The sequence below is a fragment of the Henckelia pumila genome, chromosome 4 (assembly GCF_033568475.1).
Source record: "Henckelia pumila isolate YLH828 chromosome 4, ASM3356847v2, whole genome shotgun sequence".
NCBI classification, from domain to species: domain Eukaryota; kingdom Viridiplantae; phylum Streptophyta; class Magnoliopsida; order Lamiales; family Gesneriaceae; genus Henckelia; species Henckelia pumila.
In genome coordinates, this window is record NC_133123.1 from 150,427,674 (window position 1) to 150,448,328 (window position 20,655).

The 20,655-nt window shown below is 33.2% G+C and overlaps 1 protein-coding gene across 2 annotated transcripts; it reads right to left on the reverse strand.

Moving 5' to 3' along the window:
- Positions 1 to 15,910: 15,910 nt before the first annotated feature.
- LOC140865086 (ethylene-responsive transcription factor ERF114-like) lies at positions 15,911 to 17,983 on the reverse strand. 2 transcript variants are annotated; one of them, XM_073269593.1, is made up of 2 exons: positions 17,475 to 17,983; positions 15,911 to 17,013 (listed from the first exon to the last, which is right to left on the reverse strand). In XM_073269593.1, exons 1-2 carry the CDS (start codon positions 17,638 to 17,640, stop codon positions 16,457 to 16,459), a joined length of 723 nt encoding a protein of 240 aa, XP_073125694.1. In that variant the 5' UTR covers positions 17,641 to 17,983; the 3' UTR covers positions 15,911 to 16,456. The 2 variants fall into 2 exon arrangements, with proteins under 2 accessions (XP_073125694.1, XP_073125693.1); XM_073269592.1 differs by having other exon boundaries at positions 15,913 to 17,022; positions 17,475 to 17,982.
- Positions 17,984 to 20,655: the final 2,672 nt, after the last annotated feature.

Sequence of the window (20,655 nt, forward strand, 5' to 3'; positions counted from 1 at the left end):
AGATTGGTGGAACTAGATTGTAATAAATTTGTATTTTTCTTGCATTCTTGTATTATAAAGCATGTTATATTTTGCATTTGTATTGAACTTAATTTTTCTTTATTGCATTTTTGTGAAGTTTGATATGGAAAATGTTATGAGCAAACATGGAAATAATATCATGAAAATTTGCATACCGGATAGTGGTACAACGCACACTATTCTGCGAGATGAAAGATATTTCTTGAAAATAAAACCAACAAAAACAATGGTGAATATAATATCAGGTACTGTAGACTTGATTAAAGGTTGTGGTAAAGCACAATTTTTGTTACCAAATAGTACAAAATTTCTGATAAATGATGCTTTATATTCACCACAATCGAAAAGAAATTTGTTGAGTTTTAATGACATATATTCTCATGGATATGATACTGAGACGATAACTGATGGAAATCAAAAATATATGTGTCTTACCACATATAAATCAGGAAAGAAATATGTGGTTGAAAAATTATCAATGCTCCCTACTGGATTGCATTATACACATATAACTGTAGGGGTGATCACATTTTTTCAAAAACCGCCCGAACCGACCACCCCGCACCGCCTCGCACCGTCGTATCTCATTTTTTGAAATAACCGCGGTTTTAAAAAAAAATGGAAACCGCCCCGCTGCCATGGTTCGGTTATAATTTTTGGCACAAACCGCCCCGCACCGCACCGCCATGCATAGTGGTATTTATCTAGAGTTATATTTATAGCACATTGTATATACATTATACACAATAGATTTGATCCTATGCCGCCTCCACTCTCTTCTATCCCAACACTTCTTCAAAAAAATTTCCCCTCTTTATCTCTTCATAATCTATTTACTACTTTTTTATACAAATATTAATCTTAAACCTTGCCTAAACATATTATAGCTGATTAACTTTATTTTATCGTTTGATTTTTATTTTATTTAGTTTTATTTTGTTTATTATAGTTTTCATTCATTATTCTAATAATTTGAATAATTTTATTTTTTTCCATTTTACCTATCATTAAAAAAAATCGCGAATCGACCGCAACCGCTTAAAATCGCCGAAAACCGCAAAAATGATTTTACATATAAAACCGCAACAAAAAAAATAAAATATAACCGAACCACAATTGGCAATTCGGTTTGATTTTCTTATGAAAAACCGCCAAACCGCACCGTGATCACCCCTACATATAAGGCCAATCGAATCAAATATGGTGGTTAATAGTTCTTCAATATTAATCAATTGGCATGATCGATTGGAACATCCTGGTTCAATAATGATGCGAAGAATTATTGAAAGTACGCATGGTCATCCATTGAAAGACCAGAAGATCTTTCAGAATAATAAGTTTCAATGTAAATCATGTTCTCTTGGAAAACTTATTATAAGACCATCGCTAGCTAAAATCCAAACATAATCACCCATATTTCTTGAACGTATTCAGAGTGATATTTGTGGGCCAATTCATCCATCATGTGGACCATTTCGATATTTTATGGTATTGATCGATGCCTCCAGCAGATGGTCACATGTATGCTTATTGTCAACTCGGAATGTGGCATTTGCAAAACTAATGGCTCAAATAATAAAATTGCGGAATCAATTTCTCGATTATACAATCAAGAAAATAAGACTTGATAATGCTGGAGAATTTACTTCCCAAACTTTCAATGACTATTGTATGTCAATGGGAATTACTGTTGAACATCCTGTTGCTCATATTCATACATAGAATGGATTAGCTGAATCATTGATTAAACGTCTACAACTGATTGCTAGACCAATGATTATGAAAACAAAACTCCCTATTTCTATATGGGGACATGCAATTTTACATGCTGTGGCATTAATTCGCATCAGACCAAGTGCATATCATAAATTCTCCCCATTGCAGCTTGCATTTGGTAAAGAACCAAATATTTCTCATCTGAGAATTTTTGGATGTATGGTGTATGTGCCTATTGCACCACCTCAATGATAAAAAATGGGTCCTCAAAGAAAAATCGGTATTTATATCGGTTATGATAGCCCATCAATCATTCAATATCTTGAGCCTCAGACAGGCGATGTGTTTACAGCACATTTTGCTGATTGTCATTTTAATGAAGAAATCTTCCCAATGTTAGGGGGAGAAAAAAAACACATCGAAAAAGAAATCACATGGTATGTACCATCATTGTTACATTTGGATCCAAGGACCAAACAATGTGAGAAAGATGTACAACAAATTGTGCACTTGCAAAGAATTGCAAATCAAATGCCAGATGCATTTGCAGACACAAAAGGGGTAACAAAATCATATTTACATGTTGTAAATGCCCCTGCTCGAATTGAAATTCCAAAGAAATAAATTGAAGACACTCATGATGTCATAAAACGCTTGAAGCGTGGAAGGCCAGTCGGTTCCAAGGATAAAAATCCTCGGAAAAAAAAAGGCATAGAGAAACACGATGATCATAAAATAGAAAATGGTGTTCCAGAAGAAACACTTGATGATGAAAATGTTCTGTCAGAACCACAAACTGACGAGAATCGTGAAATCTCTATCAATTATATTAATATTGGAAAAATATGGAACCGAAAAGATATAGAAGATATTGATGAGATATTTTCTTATAATGTGGCATGTGACATCATAAATGAAAACAAGGATCATGAACCAAAAACCTTTGGTGAATGTAAAACTCGTCATGATTGGGCAAAATGGAAAGATGCCATCTAGGTTGAATTGGATTCGCTGAATAAACGTAATTTTTTTGGACATATAGTCCTCACACCTGAAGGTGTAAAACCTGTTGGATACAAATGGGTTTTATTCGAAAGCGAAATGAGAAAAATGAAATATTCAGATATAAAGCTAGACTTGTTGCACAAGGTTTTTCTCAAAGGCCTGGAATTGATTATGAAAAAACGTATTTTCCTGTTATGGATGCAATTATGTTTCGATATTTAATTAGTTTGGCAGTGTCTGAAAATTTGAAAATGTGTCTTATGGATGTTGTTACAGCTTACTTATACGGATCACTTGATAGTGATATATACATGAAAATCCCCGAAGGATTTAAGATGCCTGAAGCACAAAGTTCAAAACCCAGAGAATTTTATTCTGTAAAATTGCAAAGATCATTATATGGGTTAAAGCAATCCGGCCGAATGTGGTATAATCGGCTAAGTGAGCACTTGATGAAAAAGGGATATGTAAATGATCCAATATGTCCTTGTGTTTTCATCAAGAAAACAACATCCGGATGTGTAATTATTGTTGTATATGTTGATGATTTAAACATCATTGGAACGAATAAAGAAATTCAAGAAGTTATGATGTACTTGAAGGAAGAATTCGAAATGAAGGATCTTGGAAAAACTAAGTATTGTCTGGGTTTGCAAATCGAACAAAAACAATGTGGAATTTTTGTTCACCAGGCAAATTATACAGAAAAGATCCTTAAATGTTTTAATATGGATAAATCAAATCCATTAAGTACTCCAATGGTTGTAAGATCATTAAACATAGAAAATGATCCATTCCGTCAATGTGAAGATGATGAAGTTATTCTTGGTCCAGAAGTACCATATTTAAGTGTCATTGGTGCCCTTATCTATCTTGCAAATTGCACTAGACCTGATATATCTTTTGCTGTAAATTTATTGGTAAGATTTAGTTCATATCCAACAAAGAGGCACTGGAACGGAATTAAACATATATTCCGTTATCTACGAGGAACAACAGATTTGGGACTTTTGTACTCAAAAGACACCAATCAAAGTATCATTGGTTATGCTGATGCTGGATATTTATCTGATTCACATAAGGCACGTTCCCAAATCGGATATGTATTTACTCGTGGAGGCACCGTAATTTCTTGGCGTTCACAGAAACTGAAACGACCCTAACTCTATAATTAATAAATAAATATGCGGATTTTTTTTTTTTTATACTTACTGAATAAAATATGTACATATATGCCCATACATATATGCACAGAATAAAAAGATTTAAAAATAAATAAATAAATAACTCAAATAAAAATGCATTCTTTAATAAAATAAATATCTGAGTCAAATATTGAATTAAAATACTACATAAATAAAATGATTAAAGTTTGCATGCACTGAAAATATTTAAATAAAATATTTCAAACCACAACCACTGAAAATAATTAAAATGTATAACATGCTGAAGTATTCAAAACATGCAATGTGACTCAGACATCTATCACTGTCACGGGGATCACTGCCAGCCTGCTCATACGTCCTCGCCTCCGGTGGGTACTACATCCTCTACGTACTCACCTGCACCATACCAGTGTAGTGAGCCTAGAAGCCCAACATGATAACATAACAAGGATTTAAAATAATTTAAATCACTTTAATACTAATACATAACATATACATGAATGAGCATGCTTAAAATAACATTATGACATAACATAACTTAAATTAACTTAAATATCATAATCATACATAATACATAAACATTGTTGAGCAAATTATTTTCTAATATCGCATGGTTGTATCCATAGTGTAACCTTAAATCATACATCAAATACTGATCAGCGTGGAAACCAACGTACGTGGCGGTGACGAATCACCTCTTAAATTGGCAGTAAACTGCCCTTCAATAGTTCACATATGGGAACGAATCCCCCTCAAATTGTCACACTACTTCAACTTCCAACATAAAATATTTTCTTTTGCTCAACCTTAAACATTAAATCATGCATAAAATTATTTCATGAATGCATGTACTTAAATAAAATGTGTGTCCTTAATATATATTTAATTTAATTTCATACTAACATATAAATATTAAAAATAACTCCCATGCATAAAATAATTAAATATATATTCAGGACACATGCAAATTTCTCATGAATTGTACTGGACTGCTGGCCCTAAACCCAAGCCTATTTACTTAAATCTGACCCATTAACACTGAGACTGACCCATTAACATACTTAAGCCCAATAAAATTATTCTAAGCCCAATTAAATAATTCAAGCCCATTAACAACCAATTCTGGCCCAATGGGCCCAAAAGCCCAAAGACTGGCCCAATAACTTTCATGGGCCCTAAAGCCCATAAAATTTAGTGGGCTCACTTAATTAAATTAATTAAGCCCAAATAATTAAGTTCAACCCAAAATAATTAAATGGAGCCCAATTAAATTTTTGAGATTTAATTAGGCCCATTAAACCCTTAATTAAACTAAAAACTTAAAAAATAAAAATACCCGAGTCCAACTAACTTAACCCGGACCCGGACCCAACTAACTTAACCCATGACCCGCTGACTTGACCCGGACCACCAAACCCGACCGGACCCAACTGAAAACCCTAGCCCGAACCCAAACAGCCCCTCCCTCGTTCCTCTCGGCCGCCGCGAGCAGCAGCCCTTCTAGGGCTGCTGCCGCCCTGCTCCGGCCACCCCTGGCCGGAGCCCCGCCACCCAGACGTAGCCCATGTCTGGGCGGTTCGAACCTAGCCCCTGACCCCGGCCCATGCACCCCACAGACCATCAGCCGAGCCCCCTTCCCCGAAACCCTAGCTGCGCTTCCATGGAGACCGATCGGCTCTTGGTGGTTTCCTGGGCTCGTTTGGCTCGAACCACTCGAGCCATTTGAGTCTAGGCAACCCTCACACACCCTACTACCCTTAGACCAGCAGTGGTACGAGCCATGGCTAAGAAAAACGTGAGATTGATCAATAAAACACAAGAACAAATGCATAAAATCGAACCGATCCCGTTTTGTTTCTGAAATTTTCGAAGGAAAATCTGATTCTCACACACACACACACATAATAACTGATATGGTAAAAAAAAAGAGAAAGAATCATGCCTTGCACCGTAGTTTGAAGAGAAAGGAGTGCGTGGGACGATTCCGGGACGACGAACGACCAACTTGAAGCTTGAACAATCGAGGCTATGGGGTTTTTCTGTGGGATGCCGATGAAGATGATGAATAGTGGGGAGGGAGGCGGCTGAATTGTGTGAGTGATCGGGTGGGTTTGGGTAGATTAGGTTTTGGGTTTTTTTATTTTAATTAAAATATAGGTTAATTAAATATAGATAAAGGTTTTAAATATAAAAATATACAACTTAAACTTTCAAATAAAATTTAAAATCTGATAACTCAATTTAAAATCCCGAAATTACAATTTTAGGAAATTTTAAAAATAATTAAAAGTCATTAAAATGGCTAAATTTGGATAAAAAATGGACTCCTAAAATTATATAAAATTAAATATTAAGAATATTGAGGAAATAAAACTCAAAATAATATTTTTGGGCTCTAAAAAGACTCATAAAATAATTTGGATAGAAAGTTGTCATCTCGTTCGTCCACGGTCCCGTCTACGCGATCAAAAACAATTAAATACTAAAAATCATAAAAATCACTAATTATGGGTTAAATGCTTAAAAAAATAAATTAAATCATGCACACATAATTCACATAATTATTTAACCCATAAATCTAAAATTTAAATAATTAAATTCCCTAATTATGCATGCAGATTTACGTATTTAAAAATATCGGGTGTTACAAAAACAAACACTCGTAACAACTTCATCAAATCACGCCGAGATTATTGCATTACATGAAGCAAGTCGTGAATGCGTATGGTTAAAGTCAATGACCAAACATATCCAAATATCGTGTGGATTGACAGTAGACAAGAAGCCTGTGACACTATATGAAGATAATGCTGCATGTATTGCTCAAATGAAAGAAGGATACATCAAAAGTGATAGAACCAAACATATCCCCCCAAAATTCTTTGCCTACACTCAAGAGCTTGAGAAGAATAAATTTATTGATATCTGTTACATTCAATCAAGTGAGAACTCATCAGATCTCTTCACAAAGGCACTTTCCACGACGATATTCAGAAAGCATATATACAACATTGGGATGCGCAATCTACGGAATATGTGAAGAATCACTCATGTTAACATGAGTGAGAGTTTACGTGGCTGCACTCTTTTTTCCTTACTATGGTTTTTATCCCACTGGGTTTTTCCTAGTAAGGTTTTTAACGAGGCAGTATAAAACACGTAATGAAGACAATCATCATATCACGATCATCATCACAAGGGGAGTGTTGAAAAATATATTATTATTATTATTATTATTATTATTATTATTATTATGTTGAATATTGAATATTGAATATTGAATATTGAATATTGAGTTGTAAAATGTGGAAAATTAGTGTGTGATGATGTAGATGATGATGTTTTAATTTTTGGACTAATCTAAAATGTGGATCTATAAATAGGTCTTCATTTGTGATGAAAAATACAATTGAGTTGAGAGAAAAATATTATAAAGTATAGAGTTTGATATATTTTGAGTTTTGAAGTATTTACTTTTTACCGTAAATTTTTACTTTTTCACAACAAATTTGAGTATTTATTTATTTCGTAATTAATAGAATTTAATTAAAATATTTTCTGTCAACACAATATATATATATATAAGTATATATATAGTTTTGATACCATGCACCTTAATGTGCAGGGTTTTGGTCGCTCATGAAAATCCTGCACACCCTAGCGTGATATCAAAATTATATATATATATATATATATATATATATATATATATATATAGATTGCTTGAAAGTTGAGTTAATTTGTATACCGTTTCAAATTTTCAAATATATATATTTTTAATCTCTGATCATGAACCATGCAACTTTGCAAGCTAGCTAGTGTCTCAAGTGAACCGGGTTTTGGATACGATAAATGGTAGTTTGCTATCTTCAAACTAAGGAAAAAAAATTACATTTTGTATTACATGTTTTTCATTTTGATCATATTATCGGTCACTTCACATTTCAAGTCCACTCATATTCATTGTTACATCAGTATTGTTATGTATCAAGCTAGTTAGTACTTTGATAAAAAATGACTAAAATCTAAAATAAAAATAAAGTGAAATTAGTGAGCTAATTAAGATCTTAAATCGATCGACTGAAAATATAACATAAAATGTAAAACATGCAAGTTATATGTGTCACCAAAAATATACTTATCACAAGAAGAGGAAATTAAGCTTGTTAAACAGCTTCTTCTACCCTTTTAACGACCCTTTCTTCGAGTGAATGAGTGAATGACTTTTTTTTTCTTTTTTTCTTTTTGATGGTGAGTGAATGACTTTTTATTATCTATTTTATTTTATTAATGAAAGAATTTATGAGAAGCTGTATTTTATTCTTTTACAAATACACAATATATAAGTGCACGATTATGTGCAAAAGAAAGGAAACTAAAAATACAATGGAAAGTGAATTAATCTAGCCAAATTCTTTGATATGGTTTGATTCTAACAGATTTGTTCCTGTAATCTCGGGATCCAATATTGCTTGAGTTTATTTGTCTTCAATAATTTCCTTATCATGATCCTTCAAGTTGGAGTGGGAATGACAGTGAACTCCCAACTTGCTACGAAGATGAGTGAATGAAGCCTTAGATAAAGTAGTCAATCTCAATATGTTTTGTTCGAGCATGAAACATTGGGTTGACGGACATGTATAAGGCACTAACATTATCACAAAACAGCTTGGGAGGCCTTGGCAGAGAAATGCCGATATCTCGAAGCAAGAAAGTCACCCAAGTTAATTCAGTTGTAGTTGATGCCATGCAACGATATTCCGCCTCCGTACTAGAACGAGAAACAGTCGGCTGCTTTTTGGAACTCCATGAGATGCAGTTAGCTCCAAGAAACACACAAAATACTGATGTGCTCCGACGGGTGGAAGCGCAACCGACCCAGTCAGCATCACAAAATGCATATAGGGAAAGTGGACTTCTGGCTAAGAAACGAACACCAAAATCTTGTGTGCCTTTAAGATATCGCAAGATACGCTTTACTGCCTTAAAATGAAGCATGGTAGGAGCAACAAAATGTTGACAGACTTTATTAACAGCATGAATAATGTCTGGTCTTATGAATTTAAGATATTGCAAAGCACCAACAATACTTCGAAAAGCAGTGGAGTCAATAATGTCATTGTCAGAAGAGTGTGGCTGCTCTTTAAGGCTCATGGGTGTTGCAGTACGTGAGCTATCAAGCATACCGGTGCGAGAGAGCAAGTCACGAGTATATTTACCTTGTGAAAGAAATACTCCTCCAGAAAAATACTTAATTTCAACTCCAAGAAAGTATTTCAAAAGACCGAGATCTTTAATAGAAAATTTTGTGCCCAATACGGTGATTAAATTGCCAATGAAAAAAGCATCATTTCCAGTCAAAAGAACATCATCAACGTAGACTAGAAGTAAAGTGACAATGTTATCTCAACAGTAGATAAAGAGAGATGAGTCGGCCTTACTACAGTAGAAACCAAGGTGAAGCAAAAATTGAGAAAGTCGATCAAACCAAGCACGTGGAGCCTGCTTTAGTCCATAGAGAGATTTTTTAAGAAGACAAACATGATTAGGAAAATTCTCATCAATAAAACCCGAAGGTTGCTCCATGTACACAGTTTCTTTAAACTTCCCGTGTAAAAATGCATTTTTAACATCAAGTTACTTCATAGACCAACCAAAAGAGATAGAGAGAGATATAACCAGTCTTATGGTTATTGGTTTAACAACCGGGCTGAAAGTTTCATCATAATAAACTCCCGAGACTTGAGTGAAACCACAAGCAACTAAGCGTGCTTTGAATCTTTCAACCGAGCCATCTTCTTTATATTTCACTCGATAGACCTATTTTGAACTCACTATATTGGTGTGAGGTGGGCGAGGAACAAGCTCCCACGTTCTGCTATCATGAAGAGCTACAAGTTCTTCTCTCATGGAAGCAGTCCACCTGGAGTCTTTTAGAGCACTTCTCAATGTTTTCGGTTAAAAAATAGTATCCTCAGTAGTAGCAGCAAGAGCATGTGTCGAATGAAGCTTGCAGACTTCATAGTCTTTCAAATAGGAGGGAAGTCGTCTTGTTCTTGGTGGAAGAGGAGCATTTTGAGAAGGAATCTCTGTGTCCGATGAAGTGGCAGATGCTTCTGCATCTATTTGGACAACATTGTTATTGGTTACATGGTCTGAAGGAAGAGCATTTGTATCCTGAGTTGCATGTGGCTGCTCAAGAATAGCTTCATTTTCATAATTAGTTGAAACCAAAGGGTTATGAGCAAAATCTGAACAACAATCATAAAGAGTGGTGCGAGAGTCATCAACCTGTCCTGTTTTTTAGAAACATTCGTCATGTATAGGGAATTCTGTCACAACTAATGGCACTGAAGCGTAGAAGTTTCAAGTGTGGATTTGAATGGGAAGGCATTCTCATCGAAAACAACATGACGAGAGATATAAATCCTTTTTGTCTTTGGCTCCAGACAACGATACCCTTTGTGAAGTGGACTGTAACCAATGAAAACACATGGATACGTTCTCTTTTCAAACTTTGATCTATTATGATGACGCAGCGAAGGAAAACATCTATACCCCAAGACCCGCAAACCGCTGTAATTTGGATGTTTTTGATACAGCTTGTGATATGGAGTATCATGTTCTAACAATGTAGATGGAATTCGATTGATTAGATAGACTGCAGTAAGAAAAACTTCAACCCATAATGGCAAAGGAAGATTTGCATGAAATAACATTGTCAAACCGATCTCGACAATGTGTCGATGTTTACGCTCCGCGACTCCGTTTTGCTCCGGAGTTCCAGGACATGAAATTTGCATTTGAATGCCACAATTCTTAACATGCTCAAGAAAAATATTTGAACCAAACTCTCCTCCTCCATCACATTGAAAAGTTTTAATCTTGAGATTAAATTGATTTTCCACAATCTTCTGAAATTTCTTAAAGCAAGAAAAGAAATCCGATTTCCTCTTTAATGGATAAATCCATGAGAATCGTGAACAATCATCAACAAATATCACATAAAATCGAAAATTTTGATTCGAAAGAACTGAAGCTGGTCCCCAAAGATCACAGTGAATTTTCTCAAGAGGTAATGCTGAAATTTTATTTGAATTATTGAATGGTAGCTACAACTCTTCCCCATTTGACAACTAACACATACAGAGGGCTTTGTTTCCCACTGCGTGACATCAATAACATTTTTCTTGTGTAACAATGATAATGCCTTAGAGTTAGGATGACCAAGTCGTTGATGCCACAATGTTGAAGAGGTGTCGCTTGTCCTTATTGCTGCAAAGGTCTCTTGAGAGCTGTCTTCTAAAGCATAAAGTTGTCCTTGTTTATGCCCCTTGGCTATTATTTTCTGAACTTTGTCCTTAACAACAAAATCAGATGAAGAGAATTCAAAGATACATTCATTATCAGAAGTAAGTTTTCCAACCGATAATAAGTTCTTTTTCAACCCAGGGACCACTAGGATATCTTTTAGGTTTAGTTTTCCTTCCTTTGTAGAGACAACAGTTTCCCCAGTATGTGAAATAGGCAAACATTCACCATTACCAACGAAAATAACATCCCTACCTCTGTAAGGTTTAGCATAGTTTAAGTTACTTGCATCATTTGTCATGTGTGAGGATGCTCCGGAGTCAGCATAGAAGGATGGATCACCATCACGAAGTGTGAGAGCTGCTAGTTCTTGAGGCAGATCCTCAGACTGATATGAGTAATCAAACCTACGCCAACAATCAATAGCACTATGATTTTCTTTTCCACAGATTTGACAAGTGGGCTTACCAGCACCGTTGTTCGATGGATGTTGTTGCCCCTCGGCACCATAACTTCTTTTTGGATGATGTTGTTGTCGATCAATCGTCATTGGAGAACTATTTACTGCTCCATTTTTAGTGTTATAGTGACTAGCTGGAGTAAAGCCTCATCCTTTAGAATTGAATGGTCCTCTTCCTCCTCGACCATTTCGACCATGACCTCTTTGAACAAAGAAGGCTTGTGCATGCTCGACGTAGACTCGATCCTCATCTCTTTGAACCTGGAGAATTTGCTCATGCCCTTGTAAAGCAAGAACGAATTGATTGAAGGTGGGATATGGTGGTTTTGTCACCATAGCAAGTAGAAAATTTTCATATTTAGATCCTAACCCACACGCAAATTGAAAAACTTTGTCAAGATCCGGAACCGGCTTTTTAATTGCTGCGAGATTGTCACAAATTGACTTAAAATCCTTCAGATATTCATCGACAGATCGTGATCCCTTTTTGATTGTCATCAACATGTTTTTCAATAGTCCTTCCTTTTCAATTGTTGTAGGAAGCAGTTGTTCTTCAAGGGAAGTCCAAAGAGAGCAGGCGGAGTCAATCTCTTCAATGGAACCCTTTATATCTTCCTTCATAGTGCTAAGAAGCCAAGAGGTGATCAAGCCATCATTGGTGATCCAACGTACATAGGCTGTATTGGAAATTTGTCTTTCGTCTTTCTCTATTTCTGCAGCAGGTTTCCATCCATCTTTCTCTAGATGATGAAGTACACCCATACTACGATCAAGTGAAAGAATCTGAGATCTCCACATTAGATAATTTGTGGTGCTTAGCTTAACAGAGATAAGACTAGCACCTTGATGAAACGATTGAATACTGAGGTTAGGTTCCTCCATTTTTTTTTTTTTTTTACGATTTGCAGGTATAAAGCTTTGATACCATGAAAGAATTTATGAGAAGCTGTATTTTATTCTTTTACAAATACACAATATATATATATAAGTGCACGATTATGTGCAAAAGAAAGGAAACTAAAAATACAATGGAAAGTGAATTAATCTAGCCAAATTCTTTGACATGGTTTGATTCTAACAGATCTGTTCCTGTAATCTCGGGATCCAATATTGCTTGAGTTGTTTTGTTTTCAATAATTTCCTTATCAATTAAAGTTGAAGATTGATATGTTGGTATGACTAATCGCTTTTATTTTATTTTTTAGTATATATTTAATTATCAAAATATCATTTTATTTTTTCAATTGATAACTAATTTAAGAAAAAGGTCATATTTATAAAATTAATTAATTAATTTACAAAAAACAGTTTTCAAAATTGTTTTCTACTTTTTTTTGGGTTTTATTAAAAAAAATGATTGCATAAGAGCATGTACAAGGATGTGAGGAAGTTGATGTGGTCAAGTTGATAACTTGATCGCATGATGATGTCAGCGTTGATAACTTCATTGTTTATTCCTACAATGGTGTGTTGATGTTGTAGTGGTGATGTTGAAATAATAATTTTTTAATCAATTAAATAATGCTTTTCAAACATAATAAAAATACACATAAATATAACAAATTAAAAATAAACATAATTAAATTTAAAAACTACATTAAAAAAATGTACATAAATATAAGAAATAAAAAATAATATTTTTTTAAAAAATTAAAAAAAATAATTTTAAAAGCATACATAATATTCCAAAATAAAAAACAAACATGAAAAAAATAACACATGAATTAAACTTGACACTAAAAATAAAATTTCATTGATTTTAAAAAATATAGTCATTGACCTTTTTAAATATTTTTATTAATTATTCTTAAATTTTTTGATTTTTTTAACAATTTATTTTTAATTAAAATTATTTTTATAAATTAAAATAATAGATCAACTCCCTAACATGTTTAAAAAAAATTAAAAAAAAAAAGAAAAACAAAAGATTGGTGGGGCCCGCGCAAAAAAAAAAAAATTTAAAAAAAAACAAGATTTGTGAGCGTCACCGCGTGAAAAGTGTTCGCGCAGGGCCCACAATCTTGATTGCACGAGAAAATTTCCTCGTGCAATATCATTGCCCCTTGGAGGGGGCAATATTTAAATGGGGTGATCAAGTTGGGCTTGATCGCTCAACTTGATCGTTCCTTGTACATGCTCTAAGCGTGCAATGGTACTCCTAGTACTTAGTTACTAATATTATTATTATTATTATTACAACATTGGGATTTGGGGTCGGGTGGAGGACTTTTTTCGTTAAGGCATGACTTGATGGGATAGGTTGAATTGTCCCATTTTTGTTTTATAATGGTTTACTAAGTCAAGTCAAATTATAGTACTAGAATTGGTTGAGATATTGATTTAATGATTCCACGGAATTCGAATAATTTTGCTTCGTGTTTCACTCATCATGTTTATCCAATCACATTTAACAATTGAATGTACAATTCATCACATTTAATAGGTTAATGTCACTTTAATGATGGACACATTAAATAAATACGATGAATGAATACCATAGTAAAATTATATATATATATATATATATATATATATATATATATATATATATATATATATATATATATATAACCCAATCAATCAATATGACAACAAAAATTCATTAATTAATTCACTAAAAAAAAGGAGGCAATATGTATAAATTAATATAATCCATATTCCATATGTCAGTCTGAGTTTTTATTTTGTCTGCATGCGATATGTAAAAAGATTGGTTGCCGAATTGGATGACCAAAATGGTTTCTATTTTCTGGATTTTCACATTTACATGAATATATATTATAAATAGAAGGATCAATGGAAGAAAGCAGAGCCTACTCTACAATTAAACTCTGCATATCTTTTAGATATATTACTCCCAATTTTATCTTTTTCAAACTTTGGAAATGACAAATTCAAAGAACGGCATTTGCATTCAGCATTTTGCTTCTCATGAGGTATTTGTATACCATATATGTTTTTCTATTTTATTATTTAATTATTCATGAAATATATGTATATATATATGATACATACATATACATGTATATTTATTATATGTATGAATATATATTAATGAATATATATTTTTATTTTTGGTCTTTAACTTGAACATTTTCTATTTTGGTAGCGATGTCAATCAATTTACGATTTTAATCATGTAATATTTTTTTTTCTTGCCTTCAATTTTAAACCGGTGTTGACATGACGTTGAAAAATGCTCACAAGACAACAGAACAACTATGAAAATGTGCAAATTAAATGTATTTTTTCCCATTTTTCATGTAGCTGGATTTTCACGAATTTTATTTGCCTCTCGTGAATATTGGTTTTTGGAGCATCATTGTATGCAGATTTTATACATGCCACAACATAAAGCAACCATATTTATTAGTATCCTAGTAGACTATATCTAAGTGAATGAAAAACAATTATATATATATATATATATAAATTTTGTTTTGAATAAAAAATATGCTACATATAGAGTGGCCAAACATTGGTCCCTCTACATGCAACCTTAACGCAAAAAATCTTTAATTAGTCCTAAATTAGCTAGCATGTCGATCACCAATTAATTAATTAACTAAAGCTAGGTTTAGTTTAGTAATCACTATTATAATAATACAATTTTCTTGCTACTCTAGCTAAATTAGTACTAGATAATGTTCATACCTGCAACTATATATGCTAACCTACATAAAATTAAGCTTACAAAAATTTATATATATATCTCAGTAACACACACACACAAATATATATATAGTTTTATTATGCTGCCCAACAACTATGCCCAACTCCGTGCTCATCATGTACAAATCAACTCACTTATTGTACTGGTCAACTTACTTATTATACATGGTGGGCACGGAGTTGAGCATAGTTATTTGACAACATAACAAAACTCATTATATATATATATATATAGAGTTCTTTTATGGTGCCCAACTCATATGCCCAACTCCATGCCCACCATGTACAATATGTGAGTTGACCAACACAATTGATGAGTTGACTTATCACATATTGTACATGGTGGGCATGGAGTTGGGCATATAGAGTTGGGCACCATAAAAGAACTCTATATATATATATATATATATATTATAATTACTCATAAAGTTCTATTAATTCTAATTGCTTTTTGTTAAATTGTTTCAAGTTCGTTATTATGGGTAGTACCTAAGCTACAAAGGAATATCGGATTAACGGCGTATACAATACTTGAATTCTCGATGTAGATGTTGTATAGTTGTTGCTCAACATGACTAGAAGAAGATTGGGAAAAACAATCAGCTAAGTTTTTTTGGAATAAGTTTTGAAAATTTTATTGAAAAAATTGCAAATTTAGTCCTATATGTTTGTCACTTTGCGATTTTGGTCCTTTATGTTTTCACATTTCAGTTTTAGTCCTGCATGTTCTGATTTTTGGCAATTTCAGTCTTTTTAATTCAAAAATGCTTACGTGACACTGTACACGTCAGCTCCACATCAGCACTGAATTGGTGCCACATCAGCGCCACGTCGGAAAAAGAACTAAAATTACAAAAAAAATAAAGATAGCGGACTAAAACTGAAATCTGAAAATATAAAGGACTGAAATCGCAAAGTGACAAACATACAAGACAAAAAAACAATTTTTTCAATTTTATTTAAGAAAAATATATTTCAAATTGCATAGAGAGTTCAATTACGAACAAACACATACATATGAATTTAATTATATCATGACTTCGTATAACCTTAAGTCAAACATTGAGTTCAAGATATTTATTATACATGCACACTGAAAGCAGCATTATTCTATATACTTACTTGATTTCTTTTCTGTCAAATATTGATCATCTCCCGTGTTTCGAATTGAACTCGAACTTGATGAAGGAGAAGAAGTTCCAAAGCTCAATCCAAACCTCATAAAATCCTGTTCTTGCAGTACCTTCTGATGATGATCAATAGGAGCTACCACAGAAGATGATGCCGGCACCATAAAATTCGACGAACCCCGACGAACAAATGACCCTCCAATAATATTACTACTGTTATAAACTTCTGATGATGGCATATAGTTCCCTCTCATAATCTGTGCATAGTGATGAACATTCAGATAATTGTTAGGCTGATCATTAATGGATGTAACGTATCCAAATTCGGAGGCTCGAACCCTCTCGGGAAAATTGAGTATGGCTTTGTTTCCCTTGAATCTGAGAGCCGCGTTGTCGTATGCAACAGCTGCAGCCTCCGCTGTGTTGAAGGTTCCGAGCCAGACTCGGGCTGCTTTCTGGGGATCGCGTATTTCCGCCGCCCATTTCCCCCACGGCCGCTGCCGGACCCCTCTGTAGTGTCTCCTCCTTTGGCCTGAATCCTCTTGTAAAGCCAAATCATTTTATGAGAAGACACAAAAACAATTCGTCGTGTTACTTAACATGAAATACTTATAAATAAATATGTACAGAGTAAACGAATATATCTGAAATCCATGAATTTGAAATATATCAATTTAAACGCGACCTTAAGTTAGATTTTGTTTATTAAGTCAGTGTTTAAATAACTTGGAGTAAGCACTTTTCAGCAAGCTCTCCCCAAACACTATCTAATTAAGTGACGAATGATTGTATTTTTTTAGATAGCCTAGCTTAAATTACAACTAAACAAATTGAAAGATAAAAGGAAAATTGGACTGGAATAGTAAGTCAAAACTAACCCTAAAAAAAAAAATCTTGAACACATAACATAATGAATTTAGAAAGCAAGAATATATAGGTTTTCTTTTTTAGGAAAGACATTAAACATATAGATATATATATAGTTATATAAACCTTTTTCTTGAATGGGTTGGGATTGATTTTGCCTCAGTACTGGCGCAGTAGTTGACTGAAGATTGGGCGACACCGATGTGGAGCTATCGCTGACGGAATCCGTCGGGGCTTGGTTTTCTCCGGTGGAGCCGAGAACTTGGGACAGGACGGAGACTATAACGGACATGTCGTGTCGGGATCGAGCAGAATATGCTGGGAATATTAATGATTCATCTTGATCAAGCTCATGATGATGATTATCATCTTCCTCTTTCGCCTTCGGTTCATCGAATGAAAAGGGCCTCTTCCCATGTCTGGAATCCACTTTTTTGCCGTTGATCTTCAGTTGTTTGGAGAGGTAACTGAGTAGTTGGTGAGATATAGCAAGGAATGAAACTTAGGATATTTGGCCAACGGAAGAGATAAGACGTTAATGAGGAGTTGAGGAATTGGAATAAATGAGACTATTCTCAAATCTCAAGGGTTTGCTTTGCTAGACCTAGCGGCTTAGCATGCAATTTTTTTAAAAAGGAAAACTGCAATTTTGGTTATGTAAGTTTTTTATTATGCGATTTCGATTTTTTATGTTTTCATATTTCACTTTTAGTCTTTCATGTTTTGATTTATGGCAATTTCAATTCAGTCATTTTTCTTCAAAAATGTTTATGTAACACTGTACACGTCAGCTCTACATTGGTGTCACATAGAGCCACATCGAAAAAAAGACTAAAATTGTCAAAAAAATAAAAATAACGGACTAAACCTGAAATCTGAAAATATAGAGGACCGAAATCGCAAAGTGACAAACATACAAAATCAAAAAAGCAATTTTTTTATTTTTTATGTGATGGTTTCTACTTTCATTTGGCTAAAAAAATATATATATATATTTGGAAAAATAATTTTTTTTGCCCCATTGACTTGTTCTGATTTAGGTTTTAGTCCATTAAGTCGTCAAATTTTGGTTTTGATCGATTAAAATTAAATTTTCGATGGTTTTATTAATTTGATCAAATTGACGACGTGGTGCATGATATAAATGTCACCACATCAACATTTTTTTGTTATAATGCCAATATTTTTCGACGTCACATCAATATTTTTCGATGTTACATCAATGATCCAATAAAACATGATTAAAAGCAAAACGAAAATAAAAGATTAATACACCTAAACCAAACTTTGAATACTCGTAGGACTAAAACAAAAAAATATATTGGACAAGTTTGTCGACCAAGAAATTCATTTTTTCCCTTTATTTAAATAGCTTATGTATAATTATCGTATAAACTATATATATATATATATATTATATATATATATATATATATATATATATATATATATATAATATATATATATATATATATATATATTGGCAATATTTCTGCTTTTTATATGAACACTTTTTTAAAACAAATTAATGTGGGTGTATGTTTATAATTGTTCTTAAATTAAAAATTGTACATAGTTTCTACTAAATTCAATTTGGATCCTACGTTTTATATGTTGATCAAATTAAACAAAATAATGGGTGGAAAATCTATATATATTATTATACTACATCCGAATTAACAACATATTCTATATTTACTTCTTTTGTCAGTTTTAGTTCGCCATTTTTTTAGTAATTTTTTTTATCTCTGATGTTTCGCTGATATAACACTACAGGAATGCGGTGTTGTCATAGCAAAAACATGGAAGCAAATATTTATGACCAAAATTTCAATTTTTCCTTTTATTTGCATTGGCCACCATTTTTGGTTAATGATCAAAAGAGATAGCTAGTTTAGAAGGCTGTATTTTTGCAACTCTTTGTAATATCCGGTTTCATAGGTGAAAATTCAAAATTGTAACGGGTGAACATACCCATCACATTTAAGAGCCGACCACTATGAATATTGTGTGGTATTTGATACTTTGGATTGGAGCTTTGATCCCAACAAAAGATTGTATCATACCTAACCCCTTGTTTCATACTCAGATAAGTCGATAAGACATTAATTAATTATAACTATATTTGTTCTATCTACAAAGTTTGGCTCAAGTTTTATAAATAATTAATATCATATATATTATTATTTTATTCAAGTATACTGATTATCTCTTTATCTTATTCATCCTTCGTCACTCCAACAATCCACGATGATAATTATCTTGTTCATCCTTCATCATTCCAACTATCCACGAGCCAAGCGTTAAAGTGTAATGAAAGTGTGCAAATTCAATGAATTTCCGCGGCAAGTCTTAAGAACCATGAGCTCGGGTACCATTTTCTTTTGGTACCCATTGGATCTCTAACATATTTCAAGTGCAATTAATATGAGAGGTTTGGCATTTTAGGGTGAAAAGACTTGTTTATTAGCGATGTGAACCTAGGTTTTAATGCCATAGATATACATACATACCTCTTGCTATGATTTTAAAAGTAAGAATGTAAAACTTAAACATATAAAACTTGATTATTTATTTATTTGAAGTCGACACAAATGCACCTTTGGATTGATAATATCTCATCCATCTAGAAACTCAAATGTGTTGTGAAAAAGTAAAAATTTACGGTAAAAAGTAAAAACTCAAAAACTCAAAATTCTACACTTTATAAAATTTTTCTCTCTTCACAATTGTGTTTTTCTACACAAATGGAGAGACCTATTTATAGATCTCAATTGGAGATTAGTCAAAAATTAATACATCATTAATTACATCATCACACACTAATTTTCAATATTTTACAACTCAATTTTCAACTTTCAACCTTCAACATTCAACAATAAATAATAATATATATTTATATATATTTTCAACACTCCCCCTTGTGATGATGATCATGATAGAATGACTATCTCCATTATGTGTTGTATACTGCCTCGTTAAAAACCTTACTAGGAAAAACCCATTGGGACAAAAACCATAGTAAGAAAAAAAGAGTACAGCCACGTAAACTCCCCCTGATGTCAACATGAATGATTCTTCACATATTTCGTAGATTGCGCATCCCAATATTATAAATGTGTTTTCTGAATATCGCCGTGGGAAGTGCCTTTGTGAAGAGATCGGATGAGTTCTCACTTGATTGAATGTAACAGATATCAATATCTTTATTCTTCTCCAGCTCTTGAGTGTATGCAAAGAATTTAGGAGGAATATGTTTAGTTCTGTCACTTTTGATGTATCCTTCTTTCATTTGGGCAACACATGC